Source organism: Heterodontus francisci, unplaced genomic scaffold (assembly GCF_036365525.1).
Source record: "Heterodontus francisci isolate sHetFra1 unplaced genomic scaffold, sHetFra1.hap1 HAP1_SCAFFOLD_1888, whole genome shotgun sequence".
Classification (NCBI taxonomy): Eukaryota; Metazoa; Chordata; class Chondrichthyes; order Heterodontiformes; family Heterodontidae; genus Heterodontus; species Heterodontus francisci.
Window position 1 is genome coordinate 2,501 of NW_027142324.1, and position 27,056 is coordinate 29,556.

Sequence of the window (27,056 nt, forward strand, 5' to 3'; positions counted from 1 at the left end):
CCCCCCCCCATTCCCCCCCTCCTCCTCTCTCTCTCCCCCCCCCATTCCCCCCTCCTCCTCTCTCTCTCCCCCCCCCCATTCCCCCCTCCTCCTCTCTCTCTCCCCCCCCCCATTCCCCCCTCCTCCTCTCTCTCCCCCCCCCACTCCCCCCTCCTCCTGTCTCTCTCCCCCCCCCCACTCCCCCCTCCTCCTGTCTCTCTCCCCCCCCCCACTCCCCCCCTCCTCCTGTCTCTCTCCCCCCCCCCACTCCCCCCTCCTCCTGTCTCTCTCCCCCCCCCCACTCCCCCCTCCTCCTGTCTCTCTCCCCCCCCCACTCCCCCCTCCTCCTGTCTCTCTCCCCCCCCCACTCCCCCCTCCTCCTGTCTCTCTCCCCCCCCCACTCCCCCCTCCTCCTGTCTCTCTCCCCCCCCCACTCCCCCCTCCTCCTGTCTCTCTCCCCCCCCCACTCCCCCCTCCTCCTGTCTCTCTCCCCCCCCCACTCCCCCCTCCTCCTGTCTCTCTCCCCCCCCCACTCCCCCCTCCTCCTGTCTCTCTCCCCCCCCCACTCCCCCCTCCTCCTGTCTCTCTCCCCCCCCCACTCCCCCCTCCTCCTGTCTCTCTCCCCCCCCCACTCCCCCCTCCTCCTGTCTCTCTCCCCCCCACTCCCCCCTCCTCCTCTCTCTCTCTCTACCCCCCCCACTCCCCCCCTCCTCCTCTCTCTCTTCCCCCCCCCACTCCCCCCTCCCCCTCTCTCTCTTCCCCCCCCCCACTCCCCCCTCCCCCCCCCTCCTCCTATCTCTCTCCCCCCCAATCCTCCCTCCTCTCTCTCCCTCCCTCCCTATCCGCCCCACTCCACGTCCCCGTCCCTCTTCCTCTCCAACCCCCAGTCTTTCTGCCCCAGTTACTTACCGAGGTGTGGCGATTGCTCTGGGCACGGCTGAAGCGGCGGATTGGGCCCGGTGATATTGGGGCTTGTGGTGTTGGGGCCCACGGTCGAGGGCAGCCTTTCAGGGCTGAGGAGGCTGCCAAACCGCCGCACCATCTGCCCTGTGTAGACGTGCATATCGAGGTAATAGATCAGTGTCACGATGAGGTGCAGTCCGCTCAACACCATCACCACTAAGCACGTCGCATAAAGCCCGCGGCCAAGCACTGGCGAGCCCGCCGCCATGCTCCCCTCCAGGCCACGGAACAGGGCTCGATCACTTTGCCACCTAGACCCCTATGAAAGCGAGCAACAGCTTGGCGACACACCACACCCACAGAGATCATCTGACCGGCGATTGGGTCGAGAAAGAGCCGCCCCCAACCGGGGACGGACCAATCAAAAGCATACCTCCACGGAACAAACCAATCGGAACCTTACCATTAAGGAAATGACCAATCAGATCTATAAACATAGGGGGGAGGCCAATCGGAACTATATCCCCATGCGGAGGCCAATCAGAACCATATCCCCAAGCGGAGACCAATCAGAACCATATCCCCATGCGGAGGCCAATCAGAACCATATCCCCAAGCGGAGACCAATCAGAACCATATCCCCATGCGGAGGCCAATCAGAACCATATCCCCAAGCGGAGACCAATCAGAACCATATCCCCATGCGGAGGCCAATCAGAACCATATCCCCATGCGGAGGCCAATCAGAACCATATCCCCAAGCGGAGACCAATCAGAACCATATCCCCAAGCGGAGACCAATCAGGACCATATCCCCATGCGGAGGCCAATCAGAACCATATCCCCAAGCGGAGACCAATCAGAACCACATCCCCATGCAGAGGCCAGTCAGAACCATATCCCCATATCGAGGCCAGTCAGAACCATATCCCCATATCGAGGCCAGTCAGAACCATATCCCCATGCAGAGGCCAATCAGAACCATATCCCCAAGCGGAGACCAATCAGAACCACATCCCCATGCAGAGGCCAGTCAGAACCATATCCCCATGCGGAGACCAATCAGAACCACATCCCCATGCAGAGGCCAGTCAGAACCATATCCCCATATCGAGGCCAGTCAGAACCATATCCCCATGCGGAGGCCCATCAGAACCATATCCCCATATCGAGGCCAGTCAGAACCATATCCCCATATCGAGGCCAGTCAGAACCATATCCCCATGCAGAGGCCAATCAGAACCATATCCCCATGCGGAGGCCCATCAGAACCATATCCCCATGCGGAGGCCCATCAGAACCATATCCCCATATCGAGGCCAGTCAGAACCATATCCCCATATCGAGGCCAGTCAGAACCATATCCCCATGCGGAGGCCCATCAGAACCATATCCCCATGCGGAGGCCCATCAGAACCATATCCCCATATCGAGGCCAGTCAGAACCATATCCCCATATCGAGGCCAGTCAGAACCATATCCCCATGCGGAGGCCCATCAGAACCATATCCCCATGCGGAGGCCCATCAGAACCATATCCCCATATCGAGGCCAGTCAGAACCATATCCCCATATCGAGGCCAGTCAGAACCATATCCCCATGCAGAGGCCAATCAGAACCATATCCCCATGCAGAGGCCAATCAGAACCATATCCCCATATAGAGGCCAGTCAGAACCTTATCCCCATATAGAGGCCAGTCAGAACCTTATCCCCATATAGAGGCCAGTCAGAACCTTATCCCCATGCAGAGGCCAATCAGAACCTTATCCCCATATAGAGGCCAGTCAGAACCACATCCCCATGCAGAGGCCAGTCAGAACCACATCCCCCATGCGGAGGCCAATCAGAACCACGTCCCCATGCGGAGGCCAGTCAGAACCATATCCCCATGCAGAAGCCAATCGGAACCATATCCCCATGCAGAGGCCAGTCAGAACCATATCCCCATGCAGAGGCCAATCAGAACCATGTCCCCATGCAGAGGCCAATCAGAACCATATCCCCATGCAGAGGCCAATCAGAACCACATCCCCATGCAGAGGCCAATCAGAACCACATCCCCATGCAGAGGCCAGTCAGAACCGCCCGGGGCCAATCAGAATCACACTCCAGGGTGGCTATGACGAGGGAGCAGGCAATTATTCAAGGAGAGAGAACTCACTTCGCTTGACATCAATAGTAGGGAAAGTGCAAGAATCTATTAACAGAGATGCAATATCAGTGCATGTAGAAAATGCTGTTTTTAAAAAATTAATTCATGGGATGTGGGCGTCGCTGGCTCGGCCAGCATTTATTGCCCTTCTCTAATTGCCCTTGTGAAGGTGTTGGTGAGCTGCCTTTCTGAACTGCTGCAGTCCATGTGGAGTAGGGTGTTGTGCTGTTAGGAAGGGAGTTCCAGGACTTTCATCCAGCAACAGTGAAGGAACGGCGATATAGTTCCAAGTCAGGACGGTGTGTGGCTTGGAGGGGGGGGGCGGGGGGGGGAACCTGCAGGTGGTAATGTTCCCATGCATTTGCTGGCCTTGTCCTTCTAGGTGGTAGAGATCGCGGGTTTTGAAGGTGCGCAGGAGTCTTGGTGCATTGCTGCTGTGCATCTTGTAGATTGTACACACTTTTGCCACTGTGCGTTGGTGGTGGAGGGAGTGAATGTTTGTGCATGGTGTGCCAATCAAGCGGGCTGCTTTGTCCTGGATGGTATCGAGCTTTTTGTGTTGTTGGAGCTGCATCCATCCAGGCAAGTGGAGAGTATTCCATCACACCCCTAACTTGATAATATGATTAAGCAGAGTCGACACAGATTTATGAAAAGGAAATCATGTTTGACAAATCTGTTCAGGGTTTTCTAAGTTTGCAACTCGTAGGGTGGATGAGGGGGAAACAATGGCGTAGACCTGAATTTTCATCCCGAGGCTGAGCAGGTTTGGAGGTGGGCATGCCGGAAAAATTGTGGCGCTAAGCGGTATGCCAGTCTCCTGACACGTTCCCAGCAATTTTGGTGCAGCTGCACAGTGGGGAGCCATTCAGAGAAGCGGAAGCTATTCCTAACACTGCATAAATAGTGGAATAAGTAGAGAGGAGCTTATGCATTGGTGCACAGTGGCCATTGCATAAGCAGAGCTTGTAAAGTTTTTCAGCTGGAAGCATGGGGCATCTGTTCCTGTCCACCTGGTGGCAAGTGAGGCCATCCCTGGACATGAGGCTCAGCTACTGAAAAGTGGTGATGAGCAGTGATGAGGAGCAGCTGCATCAGCAACACATGCAGCCTCTTGGTGCAGAGGGACGCAGCGGTGACACCCGAGGAATAAGTAGAGAGAAGCTCATGCATTGGCATGCAGTGGTCTTCAACTTCTTTGCCACTGGGTCATTTCAAGGGGCAACAGCAGACTTGTGTAGCAAGCATCCATCATAGCACCAGGCAGGTGATGGATGCCCCATATGAGAGGGCGTCGGAGTTCATTGACTGCTAGACTGATGGAGCCACTCAGGCCAAGAGGGCCATGGACTTTGCCTCCATGGCAGGATTCCCTCAGGTCCACAGCATGATCAACGGCACCCATGTGGCCATCAAGGCACCAGCTGAGCAACCAAGGGCATGAATCAATAAGAAGGGATTCCACTCATTTAACGTACAGTAAGTTGCAATAAAGAAATCAGAAATTTACAAATGGGTATGGATAGGTTAGTTGAATGGACCAAAATTTGGCAGATGGAGTTTAACGTGGATAAGTGTGAGGTTATCCATTTTGGTCGGAAGAATAGAAAGGTAAATTATCTAAATGGAGAGAAACTTCAGAGTGCTTCGGTGCAGAGGGATCTGGGTGTCCTCATACATGAATCGCAGAAAACTAGTATGCAGGTACAGCAGGTGATAAGGAAGGCAAATGAAATTTTGGCATTTATTACTAAAGGAATAGAGTATAAAAGTAGGGAAGTGTTGCTGCAACTGTACAAGGCATTAGTGAGACCGCATCTGGAATATTGCTTCCAGTTTTAGTCCCCTTACTTGAGGAGGGATGTAGTTGCATTGGAATACAATGAGGAGAAATGTGAAGTTATCCACTTGGGTTGGAAAAATAGAAAAGCAAAATATTTTTAAATGCTGAGACTGGGAAATATTTGCATTCAGAGGGACCTGGGTCTTTCCTCACAGGGCAATCCCCTCATCCCAGGAATTCAGTCTAGTAGACCTTTGTTACACTCCATCTAAGGAAAGTATATCCTTCCTTAGTATAGGAGAACAAAACTGTACACAATTCTCCAGGAATGGGCTGTCAGCATCCTCTTCCAAGCCAACATTCCCAGCATCGAAGTGCCAGCTTCCCTGGATGAGCCATGTCACTTGCCTGCTCCCAAAGCAACTGCTCTATTCTGAGCTTCGCTGCAGCAAAGGTCAGAGGAAACACTTTAGAGATTTTCTCAAGGGATCCCTGCAGAAATCCAACATACCCATGGGAGTCCTCGTCCTTTGACCGCTCAAAGTAGAGAAGGTGCATTCAGGAAGGTACCAAGCACCTCGTGAGATTTCCACAGGAGCACGTGGAAGCCAAGTCCAGGCAGTAGAAGGAGTGCACAGCCCTCCAAGTAATTTAACTATCCAACTCTTCCACATGTGGTAGAGTCTGTGGTAAGACTCCAATCCCTTTGTAATAAAGGCTAACATACCATTTGCTTTCCTAATTGCTTGCTGTACCTGCATGTCCACTTTCTATGATTCATGTACAAAGACACCCCGCTCCCTCTGAATATCAACATTTCCTGGTTACTCACCTTTAAAAAATATTCTGCTTTTCTATTGTTCCCACCCAAGTGGATAACTTCACATTTCTCAACATTATACTTCATCTGCCTCCTTATTGTCCATTCATTTTACCTATCTATATCCCCCTTTGTATCTTCCTCACAGCTAACTTTCCCACTTAGCTTTGATGAGCTTCAGAGGGATATAGGCAGGTTGGGTGAGTGGGAGAACTTGTACATGAATCACAGAAAGTTAACATTCAGGTACAGTAAGCAATTAGAAAGGCAAATGGCATGTTAGCTTTTGTGACAAAGAGATGAGTATTAGAAGAAGCATTACTACAATAATACATGGTGTACTGAGACACCTTGAATACTGGGTGCAGTTTTAGTCTCATTACCTAAGGAAGGACGTACTTGCCCTAGATGGTGTGCAACAATAGTTCGCCAGACTAGTTCCTGGAATAAGGGAATTGAATTATGAGTAAAGATTGAGTAGACAAGGCCTATATTTCCCTGGAATTTATAAGAACAAGAAGTGATCCAATTGAAACATATAAAATTCCTAAGAGGCTTGACAGGGTAGATGCTGAGAAAATGTCTCCCCTGGCTGGGACATCTAGAACATAGAGTCACAATCTCAGAATAAAAGTTGCTCCTATGCCAACATTTCTGTCCTGGGCCTGCTGCAGTGTTCCAGTGAACAGCGACACAAACTCGAGGAACAGCACCTCGTCTTCCAATTAGGCACTCTACTGCCTTCTGGACTCAACATTGAGTTCAACAATTTCAGAGCATGACTGCCTTTTCTTATTTTATTTTATATTTTAACCATGGACCGATCTTAAACATGTTTCTCAGGTTTTTGCTTTTGGACAGAGCTTTTCATTATTCTGCCATTAACACACGCCTGGACTAATGCTTTGTCTTTTAATACAACTATTAGCCTTTGTTCCATGACACCTTTGTCATTTAACCTCTCCTGTCTCTGCCCTATCAAGACACCTTCCTGTATGTTCTTCTTCCCCCTGCCCACCTTTTCACATGCTCAAAGCTTATTACATTTCTAACTTTTGCCAGCTCTATGAAAGGTCACAGACCTGAAATGTTAACTCTGTTTCTCTCTCCATAGGTGCTGCCTGACCTGCTGAGTGTTTCCAGCACTTTCTGTTCTTATTTAAGATTTCTAGCATCCGCTGTATTTTGTTTTTATGCCTCTGAATGCACCCCGGTAAAAGCTGGAAGTGAGCAGACCATGTCAGGTTTTCAACACGCTGGCATTTTCTCGGGATTTAACCGCACCCCCACCCCCACTGCACCTGAACCGCTCTCCACCTTGCCCATTAAAATTCTGCTCAATGTTTCAGGTTGATAACCCTTTGTCAGACCTGCTGGGTATTTCAAGCATTTTCTGTTTTTATTTCAGATTTCCAACATCCACAGTATTTTGCTTTTGTATTACACTAAAAGGAGAGTCATTAAAGAAAGCAATCATCAACGGTATAAACTGAAACCCAAAATGAAAGTTGGAAAGTAGGACTAGAGAAGATAAATCTAAATTAATGAAAAATAAATTTAGAATAGATCTAAGAAAGTCTACCCAGAGGGAGAAATGCTTAATATAACCTGCTAAAGAAAAGACTAGACAGTGGAGACATTCAAAATACAAATGAATGTTGAAATAAACTTAGGGTACTAGAGGAAGGAGTTTTGAGGAGATGGTTAGGGAACTAGAGAAACTGGCTTACAGGGCTATACTGGAGGGATGAACTTTAATTGGAAAGATCAGGTACAAGATAGATTGGCTTTGAAGTTGCGTTAGGGTCCCAGAGGGATGGATTTCTTGTCCTTGACCTTTATGCTCTCAATTTTATTACAGTATTTTAATAATTTCAGGACACATTAAAAGACAGCAATACAAGAGATTTAAAATGCATAGAACACAAGTCAAACAAATATCAATGAACTGAGTTCAATTTTAAAAAGTGTATATCTGCAGCTTTACTGGACACACTGATCAATTCTTCCTTTTGTAAATATGCTGAAAACAGCAGCAAGACAAAAAATAAACTATCTGCCATTTGTAAAGAGATCGCAATATACAAGTTTCAATTTTCTAACTTGATACAGATCTTTTACATAAAAACGAACACAGTAAAGCTCAATTGTAATACAGCATGCAATACTGGACCCAACTTTACAATACAGCATTAAAATCTTACTGTACACACAAGCGCCATTTTCTTGTGTAAACGAAACACAAAAGGCAGTAAATACTTTGATTTAGAGATTAGATCCCTTTTGTTAATTTGTAAAAGCTTCATGTCAAAGTTAATGGAAGAAAATAACAAATCAAACAGTTGATTTTTCAATAGTGTTTCCTACAAAGTTGCAACTAGTTTTGCCCATTTCTTTGAGATAGTTATCAATGTTGCATCAATAGGGATTGTTAAATCAAACTTTGTGTCTTGATGTGTAGATAATCTTTAGATTAACAAAGAGTGATGCAGTCTCTCATAAATGTGCACTTGTGCAGACTGACAAGTGTCAGTGGAAAAAATAATGATTCAGCCGCCTCTGATGTTGGACAGTAGTTGACATTATTGCACAGTTCGCTTTTGGATGGATTCTACAGTGCGACACACTCTCCCTCCAGTATCCATTGGCATGTGTAGCTGTCACCACTGCTGCCAGCTGAAGTCATCGTTAGTGCCAAAAACAACAAAAAATCCCAGTATGGTTGCAAAGATGATGACATTGCCCGTTAGCACCAGAGAACATGCTCCCCATTGAATCTGCAATTCAAAAAAACACTAGTTTAATAAAAATATATTGTGGCACATCAGTTACTTAAAGCATCCAAACTAGATACAAAACTTCAACTGTGGCCCAGGGTCCTGTAATGTTCAACATTACCATGCTGCTTTTGTATTGATGTCCTGTATGTGATTTAAATTCACATTTCTTCATTTTCCGGGCATAGCGATCTGATGTGTGATTTAGCATTCACATTTTCTACATATTCCGTGTATTAGGATACAGTCTATGATTTAAGGTTCACATTTTCTATATAATGCAAATACTAGGTCTCTGTGTATTTCCTGGATATTGTGGGATTAAGTCTAGAATATGACAGAGGCCCCCAACCCCCAGCTGCATACCTACATGGCCACAGGCTGCCCAGTGGAGTAGTTCCTCCTCCACAATGGTGGTCCAGCAGCTGTGGCCATTTCTTTTTTTTTAAAGTTTGTAAAAGCACGGAGAGGCCACCTTCATCTTGAGGCACCCTCTCTCTCCCTTACCTCCATTGGCAGACTGCAGCTCCTTCAGTACTGGCAGGCATCCTATTAGCCATCCAGCTTCTGGAGCCTGCCCACCCTCCTTAATTGGATAACGAGCATACCCTGTGGCATTAATTGGCCATTCCTTTGAGAATAGTGTCAGGTGACTATTTCCAGTATGATGGGGGATTGGAACCTGGATTTAGTCCCAGCCCGAAAACAAAAATCTAGTTCTTCATGTATAACTTTTGTCAGAACTGTGTATGAACTTTGTGATAGATTGTAACCAGTGCAAGAAAGAGGTGTTTCACAAGCCTGGGAGCATATGGCAAGTGTTCTAAAATTTCATCTACCATCTGTTAGCTTATTTGCATAAAAGACCAACATCCACCTGCAAAGTTGTGCCTGCATTGCCTATTTTAGCATTATTGGCTACTCTAACAATCTTGCAGTCAAATCACAAAACCCAAGTTGTTTAAATATTTGCAAAAGTAGGTACACAGATGACAGATTTTATACTGACAAATGCAAAGTTCTGCACATCAGGGAAAATAACGAGATATATGTACAATACAAACAGGATTAGTATAAGGTGATTCAGAAAGCTTGACAATTAATTTTGGATTTACCTAGGGTAATACCTAGAACATGTAATGAGATAAATAAGATAGCTCAAAACTAAATGCAAGGATATATAGCAGACTTGCAGTACAAATCCAATGGATCAATCGTGAGGCTGCAATGGTTAGACCACAGAGTATTATATATAGATTTGGTCAGCATGCTACAAAAGGGATGCGCCAATGTTAGATGAAAAGCAAGGGCCAGATTTTGTGGTCTCAATAGCAACAAACATGAAAATATTAGCTGTTACTGAGGAACAGCACTGTCAAAAATCACAAGTTGTGGTGTGCCTCAATGGGCTCCAGAGCAGTGTACAAGGATGGTCCTGTCAAACGACTCTGTAAAGCGGCAGGGACCTGTAATTCAATAATTTGGCTCATTGCCCACAAGTTATGCTGATTTTCATGCAGATTTATTTAGAGCTGGTATCAGAAGGTACTAAGCCTGCTCGGGAGTGTATCCTCATCTGTAAACACCATTTAAAGGAATATACTGCATCTGTTTAACATTTACTTGGCGCCTTCACTTGATTCCTGCATCGAAGGGAGAGAATTTTAGCTCCTCTTATAATATGTGCCACTTTTCAAAATATAAATGCAAAATTTAAAAAATCCTCAAAACAAAATAGAAATGGGTAGAGAGAGGGAAACAGGCGAATAACAGAGGGAGCTTCAATAATGTTTGGGAGTGGGAGATGTGATGAATATTTTGGCAATCTTTAACAAGAGATACTGCCTTCACATCTGGATAAAGGCACATTTGGAACAGTCCCTATGACCTTGAATTTGCATGGAGAAAAGCAACAGTTACGAATCAGTATTGAAAACGCCACAGCTGGTGAATGATGACGATTTACTTCCCTGTCTGGAAAGCTGTTAGAAGAATTGCTGACTGGATGGCGAAGCGTTCTACATCAAAGCAGATCTATTTATTGGGATTTTAAAATTCTAGTGTGTTGCAATTTCTTAGCAGCCAAATACCTGAAACATAATTTACTCACAGAGTTATTTACGGCACAGAAGGATACCATTCGGCCCATTGAGTCCACACCGACATGTAATGCAAATTATGAAAATGGTACTTGGATATAACTAAGAACTGGTTAGGAAATTACAAGGTCCAGTAATATAAGTAAACATAATTTCCAAACAACTTGACCTTTTTGAAGAAGTTATTGTTGTCCCATTTCGACTGAATCTACTCTACTTTGATTGCTATAATTTGTTCAGAGTCTTGCATTAAATCACGATTAATAATCATCTGTTCAAATCCAATACTGTGCTAATCGTTTCATCTATTTTCACATTGAAGTATTAAAGTCTGCCAGCTGTAATTGTGGCAGTGTTTCTTTTTAAAATAAAGTGTTTTTGGAACCATCATTAATTCCCCCACCACAACAGCTAGTGCCATACCATAATCAATTTACACATAATTATGAATCTATAAATCATTTAAACTTTTAAATAAAAAGCCCTGCATAATTGCAATGCAAGATTCTGCAGCAGGTTCGAACAGCATTTTCTGTAACAAATTAAATTGTATTGTTCCAAATATCACCCTCCACTGAGTCACTGGAAAAGTGTTTAAAAGTATTTAAAAGATAACAGAAGTTTTAAAAGTGCTTAGTGTTTACAAGCATTCAAAATCATTATGTAACACTAATCTGCTGAAAACTGACCTCAAGGGGCATGTCTTCAGCTTGTGATGCCATTGGGGGGGGGGTGGCTTTGCTGAGAATGCACCACACTGCTGGGGCTTGCAGATCTTTTCATTGTTGGACCATGCAGCCATTAAGAAATTGAAGTACTTGTTGCAGCCCATGAACGAGGTATGTGCATATTTCTCATGCAAAATCCAGGCAATTGTACAGTTCTGAGAGATGATGGTTATGGATGGCAGAATGTGTTATATATATTTATCTATCAACAGTAATTTAAAAGTCTTAGGTCTGTATGCACTTTATGCCAATTTATTTTCATGGATAAATTCCTATGCTTGTATTTATAATGGAAGCTAACTACGTAAACCTGTCACACTTCAATGCACTCTTCAGTGGAGGCACTGCACCTTGTATTATAAGTTTAGGAACTTGGGTATAGAAGTCACTCCCATAAATGGCTTAAGTGTCTTGCATTTATGGGCATGCCAGGACTGTCCAATAGTTAATAATGTAACCCAGTGGTGTAACAGTGCCTATTGTGAGCTGAACTGGATATTTGTATTCTTTTCCATGTGTCCCTATTTGCCTCTCCAAGTTTTCTCAAAGGCAGACCAAGAAAGCACCTGCTAAGACAAGGTCATACATTGAGCGACTGTATTTCACAGCAAGTGAATATACAGGACAACAGTTAAGACAGAACTCACTGGGGGCAAAAATTTGTTTGCGTAATGCTGCTTTGTAGCAATGACTACATCGACCCTCTGAGGGTAGGCAGTGCCGCATGGCCTTTCTCTGATATTATGATAACTGATATTATTGAAGAACAACACGTAGGCTGTGCAGGTAGTGGCCCATAGCACTGCCTGCCCCTGAGAAATCAATGTGTTTAGCATAGTACCTTGAACAAATCTTTCCCCCATTGTGTTCAATTGGTACAGATATTTTCAGGTAGCAACAAAATAATGAGCACATTATGCTTTCCCACATCAGTGTTGTTTTCCATGATCAAAATAAAACACCACCAAACTATCTTCCTGCACTTTCCTGAGTCTTACCAAATCTCACCTTGCAGCTTTCTGTTTCAAACCTGACTGTCTACACGGTCTTTGCTGGATCTGACTGATTGCCTCTATTTCTACCACTCTGTTTTCACAGACAACCTTCGCTGAGCACCCAGAACCAGAGATTTCCCAAAACACTAAATTTGAGATGTTTCTTGAATAGAGACAAACCGACGAATTGCTTGTTTACACTCTTGGGGGAAAATTCACATAGAATCATACAGCACAAAAGGGCATTTAGCCAGCTTTTGGTAGAGCAATCCTACTCCTCTGCTGTTTCACCATTGCCCTGTATACCTTCTCCCTTCAAGTATTTATCCATTTCTTCTTTAAAGTTACTATTGAATCTGCTTCACCACCACTTCAGGCAGTGCATTCCAGCTCACCAAAGTCGCTCATCCCTGGTACCATTCTAGTAAATTCCTTCTGCACTCCTCCAAGGGCATAAAATCGTTCCTAAAGTATGGTGCCCATAATTGAAAATAAACTCCAGCTTGGGCTGAAGCAGTGTTTTCTAAAGGTTTAGCATATATTTCTTGCTTTTTATGCTATTTCTCTAATATAGCCAAGGATCCCTCATGCCTTTTCAACTGCTTTCTCAACTTGTCCTACCACCTTTAAAGATATGTGCACACACACCCCAGGTATCTATGTTACTGCACCCACATTACAATTCTTTATAAACTCTCCTTTTTCTTACCAAAATGTGTTACTTCACAATTTTCTACGTGAAATGCAATCTGTCATGTGTCTGCACATTTCACCAGCCTATGTCCTCATGAAGTCTGTAACCATCCTCCTGATTGTTCACTACATTTGAGTTTTGTGTCCCCTGCAAACTTTGAAATTATGTTCTGTATAACCAAGTTTGTCTCATTAATATATATTAAAAAGTGTAGTGATCCCAATACAGATCCCTGGGGAGCACCACTGTATACCTCCCTCCAGTCTGAAAAGCAACCGTTCAAACTGCTTTCTATCCCTTAGCCAATCCATGTCACCACCAGTACCGCCCCCCCACCCCCCCATCTTTTCCCTGTTGCACTCTGTGCACCACTCACATATCCAAGGAGAACTGGTTGATTGTGGTCTGAGTCTTCATAATTTCCACCATCACTTCCCTTAGCAACCTAGAATGTACCCATCCAGACCAGGAAACCTTTCCACTTTTAACTCTGAACTCCTTCATATTATCTCCTATTTATTTCCTACTTCCTGTTTACCATTGGGTTTTTATGTACCCTAATTTTTATGTAACCAGATCTATGTATCCGTAACAAGACAGATAAATTGATGGCACAAATAGAAATAAATGGGCATGATCTGATAGCCATTACAGACACGATTGTGAAGTGGCCAAAGCTGGGAACTGAACATACAAGGGTATTTGACATTTTGAAAGGCTAGGAAGAAAGGAAAAGGAGGTGGGGCAGCTCTGTTAATAAAGGATGAGATCAGTACAGTAGTGAAAAATGATCTTGGCTTGGAAGATCAAGATGTAGAATCAGTTTGGTTGGAGATAAGAAATAGCAAAGGAAAGAAGTCACTGGTGCGAACAGTTTATAGGCCCCCTAACAGTACCAATACTGTAAGACAGAGTATAAATCAAGAAATAATGAGGGCGTGTAAGAAAGGTGCTACAATAATTGTGGGCAATTTTAGTCTTCATATAGATTCATCAAATTGGCACAGATCGTCTTGAGGACGAGTTCATAGAGTGTATTCAGGACAGTTTCTTAGAACAATGCATAATGAGACAGGATTAATTAACGATCGCATAGTAAAGGATCCTCTGAGGAAGACTGATCATAGCATGAAAAAAATTCCCATTCAGTTTGAGGGCGAGACGCTTGGCTTGAAACGAGTGTCTTAAACTTAAATAAAGGCAATTACAAAGTTATAAAGACAGAGTTGACTAAGGTAGACTGGGAAAACAGGTTAAAAGGTAAGACAGTAGAGAAGCAATAGCAGACATTTAAGAAGATATTTCATAAATCTCAACAAAGATAAATTCCATTGAGAAAGACTCAATGAGACAAATGCACCATCTGTAGCAAACTAAGGAAATTAAGGATGGTATTATTACGAGAGAGGCGGGAGGAATGCACTGTCTTTTCTAGTTCCACTTCTCCACAGGTCACACCATATATCCAAATGTTTATCCGGTTACTGGTACAGTACAGTAAACTCTATTTTTTAATCCCAGAATAAAATACACCAATCAGGTTTCTTTAATTAAACAACAAAATTATCGGTTTATTACAAAACAAGACTTAACCAGTAACGAAGCAAAGCATTGACACACAGATTGAAATATGAAAGTTCCCTTTTTTAAATTCCCCAATTACACACACACAGAAAAAAATAACAGAAATTCTCTCTGCAGAGGTCTGTTACAAAAAAGACAAAAAGTAGTCTACTTTAGCTAAATATGTGCCAATTCTTGACAAAAAAAAAGATATGGAAGTCAGTTGTCCCTCTTTTTGGTCTGGTGTACGGAGATGGGTCACTGGGATTGTTTCAGAAGCAGTCTGTTCTGGAGATGTTGAGAATTATTCTAGAAGGCTTTGCAGGAGAAATACAGCATCAGGATTTTTCCACCAGCACACACTTGAATCGCAGGATTTTTCTCAGCTTCTCAGGAGCTATGCAGCACCAGAGATTTTAGCTCTCCCACACTGGATTTTCGCAGGATTTCTTCCAAGACGTAGAGAAGGAGGTGAGACAGATGGTTTCTTTGTCCTTGGCCTTCAGACAGTTCATGCCCCAACTTAACTGAAACCAATGTCCAAACCCCAAACAGAGAGTCAGCTCTCTGACTTCCATAAAACTTGACATGTGGCTTCTCCGTAACCATTTTTCCCCAAGTCAACAAGGGTTCTGTTGTTTACTGAGCCCAAATCACAGGTGGTTTCCAGCACAGGTGGTTTTCAAACAACATCTCAAGTGTCCTTTCAGCGAACTTGGTAAAAATACATCAATGGAATTTTTTCCTTGTTAACACAAGTCCTCAAAAAAATTTTTTTTTTTTTTTAAATGGAAGCACTTTTGTAACAGTATCAAATTGAAAGAAAAGGGGTACAATGCTGCAAAGGCTAGTGGTAGGCCAGAAGTTTGGGAACATTTTAAAAACCAGCCAAGGGTGGCTAAGAAAATAGTAAAGAAGGAGAAATTAGAATATAAGAGTAAACTAGCAAGAAATATAAACAAAGATAGCAAGAGATTCTACAGGTATTTAAAAAGGAAGGGAGTAGCTAAAGTAAACACTGGTCCCTTAAAAGGCACAAACTGAGGAATTAATAATGGGAAACAAGGAAATGGCAAAGACTTTGAACAAGTATCTGGTCTTCATGGTAGAAGACACTAAATACATCCTCAAAATAGTAGAAAATCAAGGGGACAAAAGGGAGAGAGGAACTTGAAACAATCACTATCACTAGAGAAAAAGTGCTCATAAAACTAATGGGACTAAAGGCTGACAAGTCCCCTGGATCTTAAAAGAAGTGGCTGCAGAAATAGTGGATGCAGTCGTTGTAATTTTCCAAAATTCCCTCAATTCTGGAAAGGTCCCAGTGGATTAGAAAACCGCAAACGTAACCTATTCAAGAAAGGAGGAAGACAGATAGCAGGAAACTATAAGCCAGTTAGCCTAACATCTGTCTTTGGGAAAATGCTGGAATCCATTATTAAGGAAGTAGTAGCAGGACATTTAGGAAATCATAATGCAATCAGGCAGAGTCAACATGGTTTTATGAAAAGGAAATCTTGTTTGACAAATTTATTAGAGTGCTTTGAGAATGTAGCAAGCAGAGTGGATAAAGAAGAACCATTAGATGTACTGTATTGGATTTCCAAAAGACATTCGATAAGATGTCACATAAAAGGCAGAAGATAAGAGCTCATGGTGGTGGGGTTAATATATTAGCATGGATAGAGGATTGGCTAACTAATAGGAAACAGAGAGTTGGGATAAAAGGGTCATTTTAAGGTGGTCAAACTGTAACATGTGGGGTGCCACACAGTGCTGGGGCCTCAACTATTTACAATCTATATTAACACTTGGATGAAGGGACAGACTGTATTGTAGCCACATTTGCTGACGATACAAAAGATAGGTGGGAAAGCAAGTTGTGAGAAAGACAGAGGGGAGAATTTTATCCTAGAAGCGGGAGTCTCGACATCTGGAGAAACCTGCGTCACCTCTTCTACAGAAGGTCTGCCGAATTTAGTGCCAATCAGGCAGTTAACTGAACATGGGCGGACCTTTCATGGGATCTAGGATCCCGGCCAATTAGAGACCGGCAGCTGCAGCGCCACCATGGAGGTGGTGGCTGCTGCAGTAAATGCACCTGTTGGAGACCCAGGAACATTGCTGGAACCAAGCCTCAGGTAGGTCAGGGCAAGAGGGGTCTCGAGTGGTGGGGGGTTGCGAGGGAAGGGGGCAAGCAGCAAGGACGAGGTGCTGACTCGCAACAGGCTCCTCCCCTTCCCAATGACAAGTCCTTCGTTCAGGCACTGTGCTTTTAACAAAGGACCCCCCCCCCCCCCACCACAGAGCCGAAAAGCAGCCGACGCGGTTTTCAGTGCAGTGCTTCCCGTGCAACAACAGGGCTGCCCGTCACACGGCTAATTGTGGCTGTGGTGGGAAGAGACCCTTAATTGGGTATTAATTGCCCAGCTAAGGGCCTCACTTGGTGGCGGGGCGGGAAAGCCATTCACAGGCCTTCCCACCCCGGACTAAATTTTAGTGGAGGCAGGATGGTGGCGGGATCCCCTGCCCCCACACCACCCGATTTTATGCTCTGTTCATCTCCAAACCTGCCGCGGGGGATAGCATAAAATTGCCCCCAGAAATTCTGCAAAGGGCTATAATAGGTTAAGTGAGTGTGCAGAAATTTGGCAGGTGGAGTATAAAGTGGAAAAATGTGAGGTTATCCACTTTAGTAGGAAAATAGAAAAGCAGGTTATTTAAATGGGGAGAGACGACAGAATGCTGCGGCCCAGAGGGATCTGGATGTCCTCGTACATGAATCACAAAAGGTTAGCATGCAGATACAGCTAGTAGTCAAGAAGGAGAAAGGAATGTTGACCTTTATTGCAAGGGGGATAGAGCATAAAAGTAGGGAAGTCTTACAACAACTGGTGTACACAGGGCTTTGGTGAGACCACACCGAGAGTATTGCATATAGTTTGGTCTCCTTATTTAAGGAGGAATATGCTTGCATTGGAGGCAAAGAACAAAGAACAGTACAGCACAGGAACAGGCCATTCGGCCCTCCAAGCCTGCGCCGATCTTGATGCCTGTCTAAACTAACACCTTCTGCACTTCCGGGGCCCATATCCCTCTATTCCCTTCCTATTCATATATTTGTCAAGATGTCGCTTAAACGTCGCTATCGTATCTGCTTCCACCACCTCCCTTGGCAGCAAGTTCCAGCCACTCACCACCCTCTGTGTAAAAAAAAACTTGCCTCGCACATCCCCTCTAAACTTTGCCCCTCGCACCTTAAACCTATATTCCCTAGTCACTGACTCTTACACCCTGGGAAAAAGCTTCTGACTATCCACTCTGTCCATGCCGTTCATAACTTTGTAAACCTCTATCATGTCGCCCCTCCACCTCCCTGGCTGTTCCAGTGAAAACAATCCGAGTTTTTCCAACCTCTCCTCATAGCTAATGCCCTCCAGACCAGGCAACATCCTGGTAAACCTCCTCTGTACCCTCTCCAAAGCCTCCACGTCCTTCTGGTAGTGTGGCGGCCAGAATTGCACGCAATATTCTAAGTGTGGCCTAACTAAGGTTCTGTACAGCTGCAACATGACTTGCCAATTTTTATACTCTATGCCCCGACTGATGAAGGCAAGCACGCCGAATACCTTCTTGACTACCTTATCTACCTGCGTTGCCACTTTCAGTGACCTGTGGACCTGTACGCCCAGATCTCTCTGCCTGTTAATACTCCCAAGGGTTCTGCCATTTACTGTATACCTCCCACCTGCATTATATCTTCCAAAATGCATTACCTCACATTTGTCCGGATTAAACTCCATCTGCCATTTCTCCGCCCAAGTCTCCAACCGATCTATATCCTGCTGTATCCTCTGACAATCCTCATCATTATCCACAACTCCACCAAACTTTGTGTCGTCCGCAAACTTACTAATCAGACCAGCTACATTTTCCTCCAAATCATTTATATATACTACAAACAGCAAAGGTCCCAGCACTGATCCCTGCGGAACACCACTAGTCACATCCCTCCATTCAGAAAAACACCCATCCACTATTACCCTCTGTCTTCTGTGACTGAGCCAGTTCTGTATCCATCTTGCCAGCTCACCTCTGATCCCGTGTGATTTCACCTTTTGCACCAGTCTGCCATGAGGGACCTTGTCAAAGGCTTTACTAAAGTCCATATAAACAACATCCACCGCCCTTCCCTCATCAATCATCTTTGTCGCTTCCTCAAAAAACTCAATCAAATTAGTAAGACACGACCTCCCCTTTACAAAACCATGCTGCCTCTCGCTAATAAGTTTGTTTGTTTCCAAATGGGAGTAAATCCTGTCCCGAATAATCCTCTCTAATAGTTTCCCTACCACTGACGTAAGGCTCACCGGCCTATAATTTCCTGGATTATCCTTGCCACCCTTCTTAAACAAAGGAACAACATTGGCTATTCTCCAGTCCTCTGGGACCTCACCTGTAGCCAAAGAGGATGCAAAGATTTCTGTCAAGGCCCCAGCAATTTCTTCCCTTGCCTCACTCAGTATTCTAGGGTAGATCTCATCAGGCCCTGGGGACTTATCTACCTTAATGCTTTGCAAGACACCCAACATCTCCTCCTTTTTGATAATGAGATGACTGAGACTATCTGCACTCCCTTCCCTAGGCTCACCATCCACCAAGTCCTTCTCTTTGGTGAATACTGATGCAAAGTACTCATTTGGCACCTCGCCCATTTCCTCTGGCTCCACGCATAGATTCCCTCCTCTGTCCTAGAGTGGGCCAACCCTTTCCCTGGTTACCCTCTTGCTCTTTATATATGTATAAAAAGCCTTGGGATTTTCCTTAATCCTGTTTGCCAATGACTTTTCATGACCCCTTTTAGCCCTCCTAACTCCTTGCTTAAGTTCCTTCCTACAGTCTTTATATTCCTCAAGTGCTTCATCTGTTCCTAGTCTTCCAGCCCTTACAAATGCTTCCTTTTTCTTTTTGACTAGGCTCACAATATCCCTCGTTATCCAAGCTTCCCGAAACTTGCCAAACTTGTCTTTCTTCCTCACAGGAACATGCTGGTCCTGGATTCTAATCAGCTGACGTTTGAAAGACTCCCATGTCAGATGTTGATTTACCCTCAAACAGCCGCCCCCCAATCTAAATTCTTCAGTTCCTGCCTAATATTGTTATAATTAGCCTTCCACCAATTTAGCACCTTCACCCGAGGACTACTCTTATCCTTATCCACAAGTATCTTAAAACTTATGGAATTATGGTCACTGCTCCCGAAAAGCTCCCCCATTGAAACTTCGACCACCTGGCCGGGCTCATTCCCCAATACCAGGTCCAGAATGGCCCCATCCCTAGTTGGACTATCTACATATTGTTTCAAGAAGCCCTCCTGGATGCTCCTCACAAATTCTGCCCCATCCAAGCCCCTAGCACTAAGTGAGTCCCAGTCAATATTGGGGAAGTTAAAATCACCCACCACTACAACCCTGTTACCTTTACATCTTTCCAAAATCTATCTACATATCTGCTCCTTTACCTCCCGCTGGCTGTTGGGAGGCCTGTAGTAAACCCCCAACATCGTGATTGCACCCTTCCTATTCCTGAGCTCCACCCATATTGCCTCGCCGCATGACCCCTCTGAGGTGTCCCCCCGCAGTACAGCTGTGATATTCTCCTTAACCAGTAATGCAACTCCCCCACCCCTTTTACATCCCCCTCTATCCCGCAGTTCAGTAAAGGTTGACTAGGTTGATTCCTGCGATGAAGGGATTGTCTGATGAGGAAAGGTTGAGAAGGCTGGGCCTATATATACTCAATGGACTTCAGAAGAATGAGAGGTGATCTTATTGATACATAGGTTTTGAAGGGGCTTGACAGGGTAGATGCTGAGAGGATGGTTCCCCTTGTGGGGAAATCTAAAACTAGGGGCAGAGTTTCAGAATAAGGGGTCTCCTATTTAAGACAGAGATGGGGAGGAATTTCTTCTCTCAGAGGGCCTTAATCTTTGGAATTCTCTTTCCCAGAGAGCAGTGGAGGCTGAGCCATAGAATATATTCAAGGCTGAATTAGACAGATTTTTGATCTACAAGAGTCAAGTTATTGGGGGGGTGGGGTGGAGAGCAGGCAGGAAAATTGAGTTGAGGCCATGATCAGACCAGCCATAACCTTATTGACTGGCAGAGCAGGCTTGAGGGGCTGAATGACCTAGTCCTGCTCCTATTTATTATGTAAATTTAGCTTTCTGAGTCCATTTGCATGCACATTTTGAGCTGCTCTGGCAGAGAGTTGGCACCGACCTGACAGGCCGAATGGCTTCCTTCTGTGCTATACCCATTCTGTGGGCTGCATTATAAGTGCCCACCGCCGGGCAAAAAAAATGATGGCCCGCATATGCGGGCTGCGCGGTGGCTAATTTAAATATGCTGGTCGATTCCCCCCCCGAATCGCCTGGAGGGGGAGGGCCGTCAATGGCGTCAGCTACCTGTGTGCAGGTGCTGGCCCCATTTTTTAAGGGCAGCCAGCCCTGCCAGCTAGTTTACATTTTAAAGTTAAAACCCTCCCCCTCTCCCATTGTTCCTATCAAAAATCTAAAGCTTCTTTCCCACCCCCCCCATAACAATAAATATAAGTATTTGCCCTCCCCTCCCCCCGCCCACCTCTCTAAAAACTTAACTTTCAAACATGACCTTCCACCCACAAACTGAACAAAGCACACAGGTCATCCCTTCCCACCATCCCCTAAACTAATGAGAGTTTGACCTCATTCCTACCCTTCCCACACTAAAAATCTTACGTTTCCCCCCCCCACCCAGACAGAAAAATGAAGGCGCAAGAGTGCCAGCTGCCGCTTCGAAGATAGTGACCTGACTGTAAGATTACAGGCCAGTTCATTTAAATTTATTCATTTAATTACTTTACATATGTTAAGCAGGGTCCCTTTGTCCACTGGCAGGGGGGGTACCACAGAGCCTCGCCGCACCTGGAAGATCGGGCCCGGCCCTCCCAGCGTCGGGCTCCGTGGTGGACCACTGCAGGAACCATCTTCCGCCACGGAGCCCGACATCAGGAACTCTGTAAAATCCCAGCCTATGATTCTGTGAATTTAAGATTTTCAATGGCATTGCACACAGTGAATGAGACCTCTCATCAGAAGAAAAACAGGAAACACTGAGCTGAGTTAAGGTGCCAAAATGTAAAATTTAGGCAGAATGTACATTAAAAATAAGTTGAAGAGCAAGTAGTGAGTGGAGAGTAGTTGAGGAGTTAAGTCTGCAGTTTGGACCGTAGGCATTGGGAACAGTTGGGGGAGCATTTTGATTCACACCTAGATACATATCAGCTACGATTAAATCAGAATGTCTACATTTGCTAATGTGACGGAAATCCCATATGCCAAATGGAAAATATTAATTTCGTCATAAGGAACTTTGCCTTTTACTGAAGTTGTTCCAAATATCTTTTTAAAAAAAAAGAGCAGCAAAGATGGCCAGGCACGAATTTGCACATGAAAAGCCAAAGGCCAACTGGAGACAAAGGTGATTGCCCAGTCTAGCCAGAACAATGCGGGTGCTCTCTGATTGCATGACCTGGAATGGTTTTGTCACTGTTGATCATCAAAAGCCATCAACACCCATTGACAGTGAAAGAGCCAAACCCCCCTACCAAGTATATTTGTACAGCTTGAGAGGAGAACTTTGAATTTTAAAAAACTTTCTGGAATCTTCTGTTTTAAACAAAGAGATGGCCACATGACATGCCTGTTTATGTAACTCAGTGTGTGAATTGTGTCTCTGAAAGCTGACAATAACTGAAGTCCAAGTGAGAAAGCACCTCTCTCTCTCCAGCCAAGTCCCAGGGGAGCCTCAGCTGCAGCAAAACCTCAAATCTAGAGATCCTCACAGTCAGCAACAAGGAGGATGGATAAAGCCTCTCTTCAGCTGTTCAGAACCAGAGAAGCAAGCCCGAATTGTGCACACGGCCCAGAGAGGAATTCATGACTTCAGTTTCAACTAAGGACACTGGGACAACACTTCCGTATTTAAATTCCATTTTTATTAAGGACTCTACTCCAACCTCCCAACTCTGTTTTTCCCCTCTGTATCTATTGTGCGTGTATGTGCCTCTCGTGTGAATGCGAGCATAGATGCGTCGCGTATTTTAGCAGTTTTAACCGGTTTAGAGTGATAAGGTTAATAAACTTACATCTTTCTTGTTTAAACTCAAGAAAACCTGTCTGATTGGTTCATTTACAATTCTAGTTAGAGGATTAGGAGCAAGATCCAGGGAGAAGACTCGGAGGGCGGAGTTCCATACCGGCAAGTATAAAAACCTTACCTCGGGGATTAGCGGCCTACATCCAGGGAGAAGACTCGGAGTGCGGAGTTCCGGACCGGTAAGTTACCTCGGGTGGAAAAAAAACTGAAAAAGTTACGTCACAGGAAAGCTGTGACCTGATTGGCTGGTAGGGAATCTGCACTAAACTTGAAAATAAAACATTAATTAAAATTGATTAAAACCCTGATTAACTAATTAATTAATAAGTAGAGGAGTAACTAATCCAGAGGGAGGGGATTACTGTATTTAGCATTTAATATTTATAGTAGAAATCTAGCGCTAGGGACCATATAGTTAATTGTAACCTAATTTGGTAAGGAGTTAATAAGTATTTAAGTATTTATTTTAAATGAATTTTTTAATTAGTGCTAGAAATGTCAGTTAGAGGGGTAAAGTACTTCACTTGTGAGATGTGGGAGGCCCGTGACGCTTCCAGCGTTCCGGACAATTACATCTGCAGGAAGTGTACCCAATTGCAGCTCCTCACAGACCGCATGGATTGGTTGGAGCAGCAATTGGATGCACTTAGGAGCATGCAAGTGGCGGAAAGCTTCATAGACAGGAGTTTTAGAGACGTGGTTACACCCAAGGTGCAGGCAGATAGATGGGTGACTGCTAGAAGGGGCAGGCAGTCAGTGCAGGAATCCCTTGTGGCTATCCCCCTCTCTAACAAGTCTAGGATACTGTTGGGGGGGATGGCCCATCAGGGGAAAACAACAGCAGCGAGAGCAGTGGCACCACGGCTGGCTCTGTTGTTCAGCAGGGAGGGACAAAGCGCAGTAGAGCAATAGTTATAGGGGACTCTATAGTCACTGGCACAGATAGGTGCTTCTGTGGATGTCAAAGAGACTCCAGCATGGTATGTTGCCTCCCTGGTGCCAGGGTCAAGGATGTCTCTGAAAGGGCAGGGGGCACTCTGAAGGGGGAGGGTGAACAGCCAGAGGTTGTGGTACACATTGGTACTAACGACATAGGCAGGAAGAGTGACAAGGTCCTGCGGGGGGAATTCAGGGAGTTAGGTAGAAAGTTAAAGAACAGGACCTCCAGGGTTGTAATCTCGGGATTACTCCCTGTGCCACGTGCCAGTGAGGCTAGAAATAGGAAGATAGTGCAGCTAAACACGTGGCTGAACAGCTGGTGTAGGAGGGAGGGTTTCAGATATCTGGATCATTGGGGTCTCTTCCGGGACAGGTGGGACCTGTACAAGAAGGATGGGTTGCATCTAAACTGGAGGGGCACAAATATCCTGGCTGCGAGGTTTGCTAGCGTCACTCGGGAGGGTTGAAACTAGTGTGGCAGGGGGGTGGGAACCAGAGCAATAGGTCAGCAGGTGAAATAACTGAGGGGGAACTAGTAAATAAGGCCAGTAAGACTAAGAGGAAGAGCAGGCAGTGAGATGTTGCTGAGCACAGCGGGACTGGTGGTCTGAAGTGCATTTGTTTCAACGCGAGAGGTATAACAGGGAAGGCAGATGAACATAGAGCTTGAATTAGTACTTGGAACTATGATGTTGTTGCTATTACAGAGACTTGGTTGACGGATGGACAGGATTGACAGCTAAATGTTCCTGGGATTTAGAAGCTTCAGGCAGGATGTAAAAGGGGTGGGGGAGTTGCATTACTGGTTAAGGAGAATATCACAGCTGTACTGCGGGAGGACACCTCGGAGGGGTCATGCAGTGAGGCAATATGGGAAGAGCTCAGGTATAGGAAGGGTGCAGTCACAATGTTGGGGGTTTACTACAGGCCTCCCAACAGCCAGCGGGAGATAGAGCAGCAGATATGTAGACAGATTTTGGAAAGATGTAAAAGCAACAGGGTTGTAGTGGTGGGTGATTTTAACTTCCCCTATATTGATTGGGACTCACTTAGTGCTAGGGGCTTAGATGGAGCAGAATTTGTAAGGAGCATCCAGGAGGGATTCTTGAAGCAATATGTAGATAGTCCAACTAGGGATGGGGCCGTACTGGACTTGGTATTGGGGAATGAGCCTTTTGGGAACAGTGACCATAATTCCGTAATTTTTAAGGTACTTGTGGATAAGGATAAGAGTAGCCCTCGGGTGAACGTGCTAAATTGGGGGAAGGCTAATTATAACAATATTAGGCAGGAACTGAAGAATTTAGATTGGGGGCGGCTGTTTGAGGGTAGATCAACATCTGACATGTGGGAGTCTTTCAAACGTCAGTTGATTAAAATCCAGGACCGGCACGTTCCTGTGAGGAAGAAGGATAAGTTTGGCAAGTTTTGGGAACCTTGGATAACGAGGGATATTGTGAGCCTAGTCAAAAAGAAAAAGGACCAATTCGTAAGGGCTGGAAGGCTAGGAACAGACAAAGCCCTTGAGGAATACAAAGAAAGTAGGAAGTAGGAAGGAACTTAAGCACGGAGTCAGGAGGGCTAAAAGGGGTCATGAAAAGTCATTGGCAAACAGGATTAAGGAGAATCCCAAGGCTTTTTATACATATCTAAAGAGCAAGAGGGTAGCCAGGGAAAGGGTTGACCCACTCAAGGACAGAGGAGGGAATCTATGCGTGGAGCCAGAGGAAGTGGGCGAGGTACTAAATGAGTACTTTGCATCACTATTCACCAAAGAGAAGGACTTGGTGGATGATCAGTCTAGGGAAGGGAGTGTAGATAGTCTGAGTCATGTCGATATAAAAAAGGAGGCGGTGTTGGGCGTCTTGAAAAACATTAAGGTAGATAAGTCCCCAGGGCCTGATGGGATCTACCCCAGAATACTGAGCGAGGCAAGGGAGGAAATTGCTGGGGCCTTGACAGAAATCTTTGTATCCTCTTTGGCTACAGGTGAGGTCCCAGAGGACTGGAGAACAGCCAATGTTGTTCCTTTGTTTAAGAAGTGTAACAAGGATAATCCAGGAAATTATAGGCCGGTGAGCCTTACGTCAGTGGTAGGAAAATTATTGGAGGGGATTCTTCGGGACAGGATTTACTCCCATTTGGAAACAAATGAACTTATTAGCGAGAGGCAACATGGTTTTGTGAAGGGGAGGTCGTGTCTCACTAACTTGACTGAGTTTCTTGAGGAAGTGACAAAGATGATTGATGAAGGAAGGGCAATGGATGTTGTCTACATGGACTTCAGTAAAACCTTTGACAAGGTCCCTCATGGCAGACTGGTACAAAAGGTGAAGTCATACGGGATCAGAGGTGAGCTGGCAAGATGGATACAGAACTGGCTCGGTCATAGAAGACAGAGGGTAGCAGTGGAAGGGTGCTTTTCTGAATGGAGGGCTGTGACTAGTGGTGTTCTGGAGGGATCAGTGCTGGGACCTTTGCTGTTTGTAGTACATATAAATGATTTAGAGGAAAATGTAGATGGTCTGATTAGGAAGTTTGCAGACGACACAAAGGTTGGTGGAGTTGCAGATAGTGACGAGGATTGTCAGAGGATACAGCAGGATATAGATCAGTTGGAGACTTGGGCGGAGAAATGGCAGATGGAGTTTAATCCGGACAAATGTGAGGTAATGCATTTTGGAAGGTCTAATGCAGGTGGGAGGTATACAGTAAATGGCAGAACCCTTAGGAGTATTGACAGGCAGAGAGATCTGGGCGTACAGGTCCACAGATCACTGAAAGTGGCAACGCAGGTGGATAAGGTAGTCAAGAAGGCATACGGCATGCTTGCCTTCAATCGGTCGGGGCATAGAGTATAAAAATTGGCAAGTCATGCTGCAGCTGTACTGAACCTTAGTTCGGCCACACTTGGAATATTGGTAGCAATTCTGGTCGCCACACTACCAGAAGGACGTGGAGGCTTTGGAGAGGGTACAGAAGAGGTTTACCCAGGATTTTGCCTGGTCTTGAGGGTATTAGCTATGAGGAGAGGTTGGATAAACTCTGATTGTTTTCACTGGAACGACGGAGGTGGAGAGGCGACATGATAGAGGTTTACAAAGTTATGAGTGGCATGGACAGAGTGGATAGTTAGAAGCTTTTTCCCAGGGTGGAAGAGTCAGTTACTAGGGGACATAGGTTTAAGGTGCGAGGGGCAAGTTTAGAGGGGATGTGCGGGGCAAGTTTTTTTTTTACACAGAGTGGGTGGTGAGTGCCTGAAACTTGCTGCCGGGGGAGGTGGTGGAAGCAGGTATGATACCGACATTTAAGAGGCATCTTGACAAATACATGAAAAGGATGGGAATCGAGGGACACGGACCCCGGAAATGCAGAAGGTTTTAGTTTAGACAGGCATCAAGATCGGCGCAGGCTTGGAGGGCC

At 45.3% G+C, this 27,056-nt stretch overlaps 1 protein-coding gene across 1 annotated transcript in view; it reads right to left on the bottom strand.

Moving 5' to 3' along the window:
• Positions 1 to 8,181: 8,181 nt before the first annotated feature.
• The window catches only part of LOC137367026 (leptin receptor overlapping transcript-like 1), a 30,301-nt gene continuing 11,426 nt past the window's right edge, over positions 8,182 to 27,056 (bottom strand). The window contains exon 3 of the mRNA XM_068028517.1: positions 8,182 to 8,417. Coding sequence (XP_067884618.1) covers positions 8,301 to 8,417 — 117 coding nt within the window. The 3' untranslated portion in view covers positions 8,182 to 8,300. The remainder of the gene's footprint in view (positions 8,418 to 27,056) is intronic.